The 12,538-nt window shown below is 36.7% G+C and overlaps 1 protein-coding gene across 2 annotated transcripts in view; it reads right to left on the bottom strand.

Annotated features, from left to right (window-relative positions):
- Positions 1 to 1,853, bottom strand: part of LOC145267091 (uncharacterized) — a 148,813-nt gene extending 146,960 nt beyond the window's left edge. The window contains exon 1 of one of the 2 annotated variants that reach the window (XM_080123084.1): positions 1,377 to 1,853. In XM_080123084.1, the coding sequence (XP_079979210.1) occupies positions 1,377 to 1,395 (19 nt within the window). In that variant the 5' untranslated portion in view covers positions 1,396 to 1,853. The remainder of the gene's footprint in view (positions 1 to 1,376) is intronic. The other variant, XM_080123085.1, reaches the window with a different exon arrangement.
- Between the last annotated feature and the right edge of the window lie 10,685 nt (positions 1,854 to 12,538).

Below are 12,538 nucleotides of genomic sequence, written 5' to 3'. Positions count from 1 at the left end.
ACAGATACTACACTTTGCTTTTTAATCTGCTAGTAATGGAAAATAAAGTGTAGTATTTCAATTTTTAAAGCTCCCAAATTTGGGGCCTGGCCCCTAAAGTCATAGTTAAGCCCCGCGTTGTAGTAATATTAAAAATTTTGCATTTTTTGGTCCCATAAAACGATCACTACACGGCCAACTTACATTCATTAACTCTTATTCTCGAGTGGCCTTCGGGCCTGGATAAACGGTGACTCTCAAGTAAAAAAAAAAAAAAAAACTGACGAAAGTTATAGCCCGTTGATTAAGAATGAGTGCTTTATGTCAAATTGATAGTTACATTTGTGATCATTCTTACATTGTATACTCATCCTTATTTATCCTTATTAATTCATAACGGATAACGTAATACTTCTGACGCTTCTGAATTTTTGAGATTAGGATTGGTTATTTGAATTATTATCCATCGGACTACTGTTCTCATCTTGAGTTCGATTTTCACAACGTTTCGATCGATATAACCTTCGACCGTCTTCAGGTGTATCTTGTCGAACTCGGGAATGTTTCTGTCGAATTCGGGAATTTGGACGGAATTTCGAGCGGAACCCTTTATTTACTTCACGGGGGTAGCGCGCTCTTGTTCCGTCAGCCATGACTGGGAAGAGGTCCTAAGTAATTCGCAATTGTATTTTTTCCGAGTTCGACAGAAACATTCCCGAGTTGGACAAGATACACCTGAAGAAGGTCGAAGGTTATATCAACCGAAACGTTGTGAAAATCACACGCAAGATGAGAACAGTAGTCCGATGTATAATAATACAACCATAATACTTAGTTCGCTGCACCTTATCATAACAAACATCCATACAAAATTTTAACCAAATCGACTCGGTAGTTTCCGAGAAAACTTCTAGAGTAAATGTGGCATTGTGGTGTCTAATCATTATCAATTTATATGTATCCCTGTTAATCTCTGACTGTGAATCGAATGGCCACCATAATACTTAGCCCGCTGCACCTTATCAGAACAAAGGTTCATACAAGATTTCAACCAGGTCGACAAAGTCGTTTCACTTGTTACTTCTGTAAACCTAAACGTAGATTCCATGAACAAAGTTTCTTTCTTAGAATTGCACACCTGTAGAACTCTCTTCCGTTTACCTGCTTTCCAGCTGACTACAATATGGTCATCTTCAAGTCCAATGTAAACAAGTTCTTGATGAGCCGTTCGCCTTAAGTAATTTAATTTACAAAATTTACACGTCCCACGATTACTGTGATATTGTCCTTTTGACCACTGTATACTTTTAACCTTATCCTCTGGGCCTTGATAAGTGGTGATTCATTAAAAAAAAAAGAAAAAGGATCATAATATTGATAACAAAAAAAGGACTTACTTGAAACGGGTGTCGCCATTTTTTTTTATTGAACGGTTTTTATAATCCGCGAAAGTTTTATGTAAACAAAGTTTGTGTGTTGTCCGTTCGAATTATTTTCCCAGATAGATACTATATTTGCAAGTTTTTTTTTTTTTTTTTAACTTTATCTTTAAAATGTTTTACTTAAAAAAAAAAAAGAAAAAAAAAACAAGGCTTTTTTTTTTTTTCACTCATTCGGTTCAAATATTAACGACGAGCGACTGTTAATCCGCGGACATTTCGAAAAGACTTAAAAATATCGACTGGAGAAAATAAATAAAAATAATAAACAACCTATTTATTATTTTTATTTATTTATTTCGTGTATGTGTGTTTTTAAAAAGTGACTTCTAAAATGCCTTCGCGTCACATCGTCATAACGCAACCAACCCGTATCTTGCGAGAGTCGCCCTCGTCTAAGTGCGTCTATTATCTCCACTGATAAACGTATATATTGACGTTTATGTTTATAAGTTGGTCTTATATTTCGAGGTTTGTCTTACTGACGTGCTCTCCCTCCCCTGTCCCACACCTGGTTGACTGCTCTGTTCTTTTCACCTGCAGGGAGATAATGAACGAACGCGGCGGTGTGGGAAACGAGAGCGGCGGGGACTTCACTCAAACGAACGTGAACCTCTTACACCACGCCTCTTCCGTGTGCTTTCCTTCGGGGCTGAGATAAAATAAAGCCACACACACACACACACACACACACACACACACACACACACACACACACACACACACACACACACACACACACATTTATTACAAAATAAAAAAAGAAAAAAAAAAAATCAGACGCAGTTACATATATTAATTAAGCAGGCTGACGTACACCATAGAGAAATACGCCACGGCCCCGATGTTGTACGCAGCACGTTTCAGGGGGTGATGATTAACTTTGCGCTTTTCGGATTATTTTGTTTTTTTTTTTTTTTTGCTGGATATTTTTTTTCGCCGTAGACTATGGTTATTTTTATTTTTTATTTTTGAAGAAAAAATATTTTGAAGAAAAATAATTACTAAAACAAAAGCAGTCGTGAAGTAGGGGTTTTTCTTATTCAAGAAAATAAAAGGTACTCATACACTAATTAATCCGTGCTGAAATAATATTTATTTAGAAAGCCATTCTTAACATGGGGGCAGAAGAGTGTTGTGTAGCAATTCTGTACTTTCACCTAACAATTTAATGAAAAAAGAAAAAAAAAAGTTGTTTAAATATATCCAGCAAGGGCTAATCTGGACTTGCACCAATTTTCCTGTTAATAATTATTTATAACTATAAAAACGGAAAAAAAAATCCAGCCAAAACAGAAAAAAAAATATAACAAAATAATCCGAAAAGCGCAAAGTTCAAGCCAAAATAAACAAAAAACAAGGCTACACACGACAAAATTCTTTCATTTCTTTTCAGATTAATAATCGCTCTATGGAACGTGATGCGTACAGCATTGGAGCCGATGCGTAGTTCGCTAGAAGGGGGGGGGCTCATTCGTGTACGTTCGCCATTAAGAAAATATATTTATGGCAAACAGACTACACAGAAAGGTTTATGTTTAATACCTTAAGGAAATCATCAAGCTAAAAGCAATTAACTGTGTAGCTTACTTGCCATAAACATATGTTCATATTACTACGATACACTAATCACGCATTCAGCAACGTTGAAGTAAATAGAAAACATACGCATACATGTGATATATTATATTATACACGTATTGCCAAGGTTGCTGGCAAAATGGTGGGATCCGTCTATCGCTCCAGTAGATATCTCACTCCTGATCCAATTCTCTATCTATATAAAAGCCAGGTACGACCAACGATGGAGTATTGTTGCCACATCTGGGCAGGATAAGCTGCTAGAAGCAGCTATCCTGCCTTGACAGAATTCAAAATAGATTTAGGGGTGCACTTTTCTCTTCTCTGCAACCTCTTTCCCACAGAAGAAACTTTGCGAGCCTGTCTCTGCTTTATCGTTATTTTCAGTGCAAGTGCTGAGCTGAGCTTCTATCACCGGTACCCCCCTCGTCAGACTTTCACGAAAAACACTCGTCTAACTAAAACCACTATCAGTAATTTACCATGCTCGTTGTCCGTGCCTAAACCGAAATGTGTATATATATATATATATATATATATATATATATATATATATATATATATATATATATATATATATGTGTGTGTGTGTGTGTGTGTGTGTGTGTGAATATATATATATATACACATATGTATATATATATGTATATATATATATATACATATATATATATACACATATGTATATATATATATATATACACATATGTATATATGTATATATATATATATATATATATATATATATATATATATATATATATATATATATATATATATATATATATATATATTCTGATCGTTTTCATCGAACTACTTTCTTTCTTTTTTTTTTTTGGTCGAAATTCCTAGGACTTACTCAAATGTCTGCTAGATAGCATTTTATTTTAGATGTTCCCGAAGTGTTTCGTGGAAGGTGTTCGTTGGTCAGCTTGTATCTTCGAGCCTAGACTGTAGGCCTACTTGGAACTCAGCTCTCAGTTCAGCTGACAGGAATCTGCTGACGTTGATTCGTTTCTTTGGGACTCCTCCCTTTTTTGGTTTTGGCTTGAAGTGGAGTATGAGTTTACATCGAACTAGGCAATGATCAGTGTGACATTCTGCACTGGGTACCACTCTGGTGTGAAGGACGTTTTTAAGGTCTTGTCGGCGAACTATGATGAAATGAGATGCCAATGTTTAGACTATGGATGCATTCAGATTGTTTTTAGAATGCCCTTTTGTTGGAAGATGGTGTTGGCGGTAGTAAGTTGCTGCTCTGTACAGAACTCCAATAGTAAACGCCGGTTGTCATTACAGTTTCCAACACCGTGTTTCCCAAGTGCTTCTCTTCAAGCTTCATAATCTCTACCCACTCTAGCGACGAAGTCACCGAGTATTATCACGTTGTCGTTTGTAGGCGTGCCTTGTAGAAAGTTGCGCAGATCCTAGTAGAATTGATCTGTTGCAGCAGGCCCTGCTTGGATAGTCGGTGAATATACACCAAAGAGCGTGATATATTGCTGGTTTCTGAGGGGAAGGCGCATAGACATAATGCGGTAAGAGTGAGTTGGTGGTAGGTTCTCTTGCTGGGAAGCAATGAAGATCATGACCATAAATTCCACGCTAGAAAGGTGTCTCTCGATCTTCATTTTGCCTGACTAGTAGCGGGTGTAGCCAGCGCCATTCTCTTGAAGGCTGCCCTCCTCTAGGAAGTGTACTTCACTGAGTGCTGCAATATCAATGCTTAGTTTCATTGATTTGTGAGCAATGACAGCAGAGTGATGTTCCGGTCGACTATTGTGGTCATCAGTTAATGTTCCAGTATGCGCTTTTTAAACCTTCCACGTTAAAAAACGACCCCGGTGTCTAACTCGATCCCGTGAGGAGGCATTGTAAATAGATACCCTTACAGACCTTTGATGATTTTCGACCGCGTAAGTAGATGTCCGTTGATTGCGTCTAGCCAACTGGGAAGAAGGAGAATGAAATTTGCTTAGGCCACCTTTTCTAGGCTCCTCTCTATGTGGAGCAAGCAGTGCTATCCAGAGATTAGGTTGCTTAGTCGTTAAGGGTGAGCAGAGTAATGTTATCCCAGTTCAACATAAGGCGACATTTATCCTGAACTGCCTGCATGTAGGATTGAAACTGTGGCTTCCAGTGGGATCTACCCATGTCGGTTTCGCCTCTTTGCTATTGCTCCAGGGATTAGAAAATTTGGTGGGTCGAAGACCTAGACGTGTCCTTCGGCTAGCGCAATGGAGTTTTTAGGTGGAGTGCAGTGAGCGCAATATTAGCTCCGTCCTTTAGACCCGAGGTTCAGCTGCCATGGCCTAGCAAACCGGGACGGTGACAGTGAGGCCCTTGGATCGTAGGTTTTACGGACTATCCTCATCTTTACTCAGTTATACCGCCGTGTACTCGATCGAGCCATGATATAGCAAGCTCAGTGAAAATGAGGAAACCATGTGAATGTGTTGCTATGGACACAGTATTGTTGGAGAGGCCATGTGCAAGTGGTCTCCTGCCTGGAAAATCAAGCAGTGATGCCGTGGCGATCACTATACATGGGAAGGAGGGGCTATGGGGAGCATATGCCCTACACATCACTTCCCTTTGATGAATGGAGCTACCAGCACCAGACCTCATTAACCCGCTTTTCGTTTTAAGCGCCGTATACCTAGTACATGGTCTAGTTTCGATCACGGCTTGAATCATTACTTGTAACACCTAAAAAAATGTTAGACAGAAAAAAAAACAAAAAAAAACATATCCACGGATGACTATACTTACCATTATATAAAAGTCACTTAGTATTTGTGTATGTGAGTTCATTCCCTATAGCTTCCGAAATGGCTGGGCCTATCTTTTGCAAATTCACATAAAGCTAATTTATATTTCTTGATAAATTTTTAAGAGATCAAGGGACCTAACTCGCTCCCGGATCGAACACTTGATTTTATTATGATTGGGATTTATATCCAATGGCTCTTTTTAGAATAGATGTTGTTCCCTTGATGGCTGTAATCTGTATTTCATTACAGCTTGGTCTTTCAAGGATTGTTTCCAGGTACTTCTTAACATTCTTTTGCACTAGGTCAGTTGCTCCAATCACAACCGGTATAATGTCTTTCTCTTTCAGATTTACATGTCAGATTTACATGCGCAAAACGTAAATAGCTTATCCTGTCTTAAGAGAGTTCAAAATAGACTTCGTAGCTTAGTGGGGGGGTGCACTTTTCTCTTCCCTACAATTTCTTTACCACAAAAGAGACGCTGCGCGCTTGCCTCTGCTTTATCGTTATTTTTATGACAAGTTCTCATCTGAGCTTCAATCTATGCCCCCCCCTCGCTAGACTTTCATGAAAAACACTCGTCTAGCCAAAACCACTATCAATAATTTCTCACAGTCTTTATCTGTGCTTAAACCTAAACGTAGATTCCATAAACAAAGCTTCTTTCATAGAACTGCACGCCTGTGGAATTCTCTTCCGTTTGCCTGCTTTCCAGCGGACTACAATCTGGTTATCTTCAAGTCCAATGTAAACAAGTTCTCGAGTAATCCAATTTACAAAATTCCTACTACTTACGTTTATTGCGCTATCATCACAATGACTAACGAATACCCTTTAAGCCTTATCCTCGAGTGGCCTGCGGACCTTGATAAGTGGTGACTCCGATGTAAAAAAAAAGCTAACAAAATACAAAATTAGCAGCAGTAGCGACAGTGGCAACAATGACGGCACTGGAAACGAACCTTGTTCGTTGACAAAACCCAATCGAACATATTTTACACATACGAGAGAGTCAAAGACTGCTTTTTTGTGTTCACGTTATCAATACAATTCACAATCTATTTTAGCAAGAAAAATATCAGAAAGGACCTCGGCTTAAAAAAAATATCAAGCGTGCAATGTGAACATTATAGTTCAGCAGTCTTCCAGGACGTGTATTGGGCAGGAATAATTGATTCAAATGACAGTGTGAGATTACACTTGTTACTCTAATATATTCACAAATTTATCAGCATTAATCCGTAACGGATAAATGAAAATACATGGCCAACTAGTAGATGGTCTGCAACAACTGCGGTCGATCAACAGGCAAAAATCACACAAATTCTCCCAACTGATTTTGCCGCTTCTCAAACGTCAAATGTTTTCTCGGTCCTCTCCCACCGACAAGTGACCTGTTTTTATAAGGCACGCGCACGTGATCTCGCGAGACTTCGTTCACTACAAAACGTCACGACCGCCATGATGGACTCTTTCTTTCTCGACGCGCGTGACTCACAAGACAGACAGACACGAGGAGGTTTGTACGGTAAGCCATTTTCCCCACAACAACGACAAAAAGAAAAGCGGTTTTCATCAAATGAGAATGGAATTATGTTATATTTTCCAGGGCGACAATTATATCATTCCACCCTTTGCAATGTTTTTAAAAAAACAAAAAAACAAAAACCACTAATTATTTTTTTTTTACAAATGTATCACCACGTATCAAGGCCAAGAGGCCACTCGAGGATAAGGGTTAAAGAGTGTACAGTAGACAATTGGACAATAAAGTAATCGTTAATAATCGACATTCGGTAAATTCATTAAGTTATATGGAACGGCTCATCAAAAACTTGTTTACGTTAGACTTGAAGACAACCATATTGTAGTCAGCTGGAAAGCAGGAAAACGGAAGACAATTCCATAGGCGTACAGTTCTAAGAAAGAAGCTTTGTTCATGGAATCTACGTTTAGGTTTAGGCACAGATAAAGAGTGTGGGTAATTATTGATAGTGTTTTCTGCTAGATGGGTGTTTTTTGTGAAAGTTTGGCGAGGGGAGGCATAGATTGAAGCTCAGTCGATCACTTGCCATGAAAATAACGATAAAGCAAAGACAAACTCGCAACGTCTCTTCTGTGAGAAAGAGGTTGCAAATTTTAAATTATTAGACTGAGCTAGCTACCTAGACAATCCTAATTAGTTATGAGGGAGAGGATGTCTCGCCCTCTCATTTACAGAGAGCCAAAAAAATATGTCTCCTTACGCCATGGCTGTCAGAACCGAAAAAGAGGTTCTGTCAACAATGCATTGTGGTCCTCTTTTTTTCTGTATCGCTCCGCGCGCGACCAAATCACCTTCCGGCTATGGCGGGCGGCGGTGGGGGACCACGATGATCAGTGGTACTAGCAAATAGTACCACAATAATTTCTTTTTAAATAAATAGACACAAAAGGTTCTTAATATGAATATCAATACAAAAAAAAAAAAAAAAAAAATTATAGGAGTATCTCTCTCTCTCTCTCTCTCTCTCTCTCTCTCTCTCTCTCTATATATATATATATATATATATATATATATATATATCAACGAACTGAAAAATTTTGCATTATGTTTGGTCTTTTAAAAGTAATGAAACGAATAAATAATTGGTTCCAGTCAAAGATTAAAAGTCCGCTTTTATCGAATACATAACACACCCATGCGTTGACATACTTATCTATCTCTTTCTCTTCACCCCCCCACCTCTCTCTTTAATATGAATATCAATACACACAAAAAATAAATTAATTGAAGAATAGATTCTATGGTTAAAATTTTATGACAATTGGTAAAAAAGAATCTATATTTTCAAAGCAATAAAATATGCTTAAATTTGATTACATTTGTATATATAGTGTCCTGGAAGGCCAGCCGTAATTTTGTTGCTTTGGGATGAATTTTTCTTATTTATTATTTTTTTTTTGTATGCTTGTCTCCCCTGTGACACTGTCCAGACCACTAACACACACAAACGCGCGCTCGTGCGCTCGCTCGCTCGCGCGTATGTATAAAGAAATAAAAAGGAACAAACCGAGTTATATGTTCATCAACGTTTCATCTTTATTTCGAGACTTCCTAAATAAAGAAATAAAGACGAAACGTTGATGAACAAATGACTAGGTTTGTTCCATTTTGTTTCAAACCAATGTAGCGTATAAATTCAAATCCTCTATGGGAGAATGTAACTCTGAAAATAATATATACATTGGGCATACAACGCAAAGTTGCCCCGACGAATAACCATGCATCTAAATAATACTAGTGCATATATATAAACACTTGATAAAAGAACATAACTGTCCCCCCCCCCTCCAATCTTAGAAAGGTCCTCGTTGACAACATAAAAATTATACAACATGAAAACAATATTAAAAAATTAAAAATTCTGGAAGCGTCATATATTAGAACCCTTCAACACACTTAAAATGATATTGCGTTCGAGAAAAGCAGCAACGTTCTAAAATGTCTTGCGTTCGTATTGGACAGACTTTGTTAACGGTGTCCACAAACTTGCTGATTTTAATACTTGAATTTTAAATTGACCTATATTTTTAATAGACTTTTAATCGACTCTGTATATTTTAACTTATCATCACCTAACTATTACTGTATATTTCAGTTTTGACTTTTAATTCTCATCTTCGCACTGTTACTTCAATACCTGAAGATGATTCGGTGACGAATCGAAAGCACTCGTGACAACAACAACTACGGAATTTATTAATATTTTTGATTTCGATATAAAAAGATTATACAGATAATCGAAAAATTAAAAAAAAAAAAGGATCATAAAAATAATTATCTCCGTTACATTTAATAATATTTGCTTGAATATATATATATATATATATATATATATATATATATATATATATATATATATATATATATATACATATATATATATATATATATATACTAGCATTTAAGCTCGGCGTTTCCCGGGTGTTTGGAGGTGTATGTTGAGCAAAAAAAAAAAAAAGTGGTCAATTTTTTAAAATTTGACCCCTATTATGACCCCTTAATATTTATTGTTTTGGGTTCAAATCAAGTTATTAAGTTAGATCCATGTCCAATTAACCTATATCTAAAATTTCAAGTGTTTAGACCCAACATTGTCGGAGGAGTTTGGTAGAGTTTTCAAAGGTCAAATCGTTGAACTTTGACCCCTTAACAACCAAATTTCCGGCCGAAAACCGATCACAAAGATTTTCCAAAATTTCAGTACCCTGTATATCAAATTTCAAGCCTGTAGACTTAAAATTGACATAGTTATTCCGTTGGGAAATGCACACACACACACACACACACACACACACACACACACACACACACACACACACACACACAAGTTCACACCCGGGTGTTTAGAGGTGTATGTTGAGCAAAAAAAAAAACAAACAAAAAAACAAAAAAAAAACGGTCAATCTTTTTTAACTTTGACCCCTATTATGACCCTTAACATTTATTGTTTTGGGCTCAAATCAAGTTATTAAGTTAGATCTATGTACACGGAGCCTATATCTAAAATTTCAATTGTTTATACCCAAAATTGGCGGAGGAGTTTGGTTGAGTTCTCAAAGGTAAAATCGTTTAACTTTGACCCCTTAACAGCCAAATTTTTGGCCGAAAATTGATTACAAAGATTTTCCCAAATCTCCATACTCTGTATATCAAATTTCAAGTCTGTAAACTTAAAATTGACAGAGTTATTGCGTAGGAAAATGTACACAAACACACACACACACAGACATACACGTTCACTTTTATAGATATACTAGCATTTCAGCCCGGCGTTGCCCGAGTGTTTGGATGTGTATGTTGAGCAAAAAAACTGGTAGTAGGAAGGCAGGCTCGAACCCGTACTGCAAAGGAGGAAAAGAACGGGGTAAAACCTAACGTTTACGCTGTTACGACTACCGCCAAACCGGAAGCGACATTTTAAAAATTAAGGCTAGACAATCTAAAGGAGAGGATAACTTTAAAAAATATCGGCGAAAAAAGAGAACCCCCACCCCCTGTAGAAAAGTGCCTAGTTGAATTAATGTTTTTGGCCAATTTTTCGATATTTGTCGTATGAAAGGTCGAACTTTAAAACGATACTAATCTTGGTAAAATCCGTCGCCTCTATTGAAAGTTTAAGGCAGACATGCAAACAGACATACATACATACATTTATATATCGGTAACTAAAAATTTTCGACCCAAACTGATGAAAAAGCTTGCCCTATCTCTGAATACCCTTTATGTAAAATGTCAAATATTTAGACCAGAAATTGTCTGAGTAATTTGGAAGAGACCGCAGAGGTCAATTTTGTTTCAACTTTGACCCCTATTACGACTCCTTAAAATGTATTGTTTTGGGCTCAAATCAATTTATTAAGTTAGATCCATGTCCAAGGAACCTATATCTTAAATGTCAAGTGCGTAGACCAAAAATTGCTGGAGGAGTTTGGTAGAGTTCTCAAAGGTCAAATCGTTGAACTTTGACCCCTTAATCGCCAAATTTCTGGCCAAAAACGGATCGCATCGATTTTCCCAAATCTTATTATCAGCCTTTTACGCTCACAACTATGTCGCTTTATTCCTGACGAAATTTCCGCACCTTAAGCGGCTCAAACAGAGTCGCAATTTTCCCATTAGTTATATTAAAAAAAGAAAGAAAAAAAAGTGGTTGTGCAACCGAAAATGAGTTTCGGTCTGGTTGTTCCTCCCTTGCTAATCGAATAATAAATGTGTCAATCTCTAAAGCGATATTGAAACTGACATATACACCTTAGAATATATACAAAACTAGCAGAGCTACCCGGAGTTTCCCGGGGATAGAGAATAATCATTTTAATCAGCATCTACACCTAACTCTCCTATTGTGTAAAGAACGAAAAAAAAAAAAAAAAAAAAAAAGGCGCGGGGGGGGGGAGGGAATCCCTAACGGGGAAAGCATGCGAGAAACATTTACCTTGGTTGTGGTTACGGAAAAGCCCTATTAAAAAAAAAAAAAATGCTACATTGACTAAAGTGTGCTTATACATAAAATCTGAAGAAATGGTGGGTTTTGAAAATTTTCAAACGATATAATGCTTCAAATTGTCGAACTGGACATTGAAACAATTGTAACGTAAAATGAAATACACTTTTTGTTGCCGTCAACACCTTGTCTTGAAGTCTTGATTTTGCACACACAGTATATCAATGCTCAATTATGAAATGTGATAATTTTGTAGCTTAATCCTTAAGTCAACCATTTTTGGCTTAAAACCTATTGGCATATGAATTACACGAACTCAGTATATTACACACACGCACACACACACACACACACACACACACACACACACACACACATATATATATAGAGAGAGATAGATAGAGAGAGAGAGAGAGAGAGAGAGAGAGAGAGAGAAAGAGAAAGAAACTCCTTAAGAGACTATAAATTGACCAAATGTTATAGCAGTCATTATTAGCAGCCATAACCACAGTAACAGACGCAGACTTTCTGTAACATAATATTGTGTGCTTCTGTAAATACACTTTTTTTTAAATACACCATGTTGTCTAAAATTATTATAAGCCTTTTACGCTCCAAACCGTGTCGCTTTATATATATATATATATATATATATATATATATATATATATATATATATATATATTTATATATTTATATATATATATAAAGCAACTACATGGGGTTAAAATTTGATCTCCATATGAAATACATAGAAATTCAAATTTTCCATTAA

The sequence above is a fragment of the Euprymna scolopes genome, chromosome 42, assembly GCF_053919585.1.
Source record: "Euprymna scolopes isolate OS-2025 chromosome 42, ASM5391958v1, whole genome shotgun sequence".
NCBI classification, from domain to species: Eukaryota; Metazoa; Mollusca; class Cephalopoda; order Sepiida; family Sepiolidae; genus Euprymna; species Euprymna scolopes.
The sequence above is the reverse complement of the archived record's forward strand: the minus strand, read 5'-3'. Positions and strand labels throughout refer to the sequence as shown.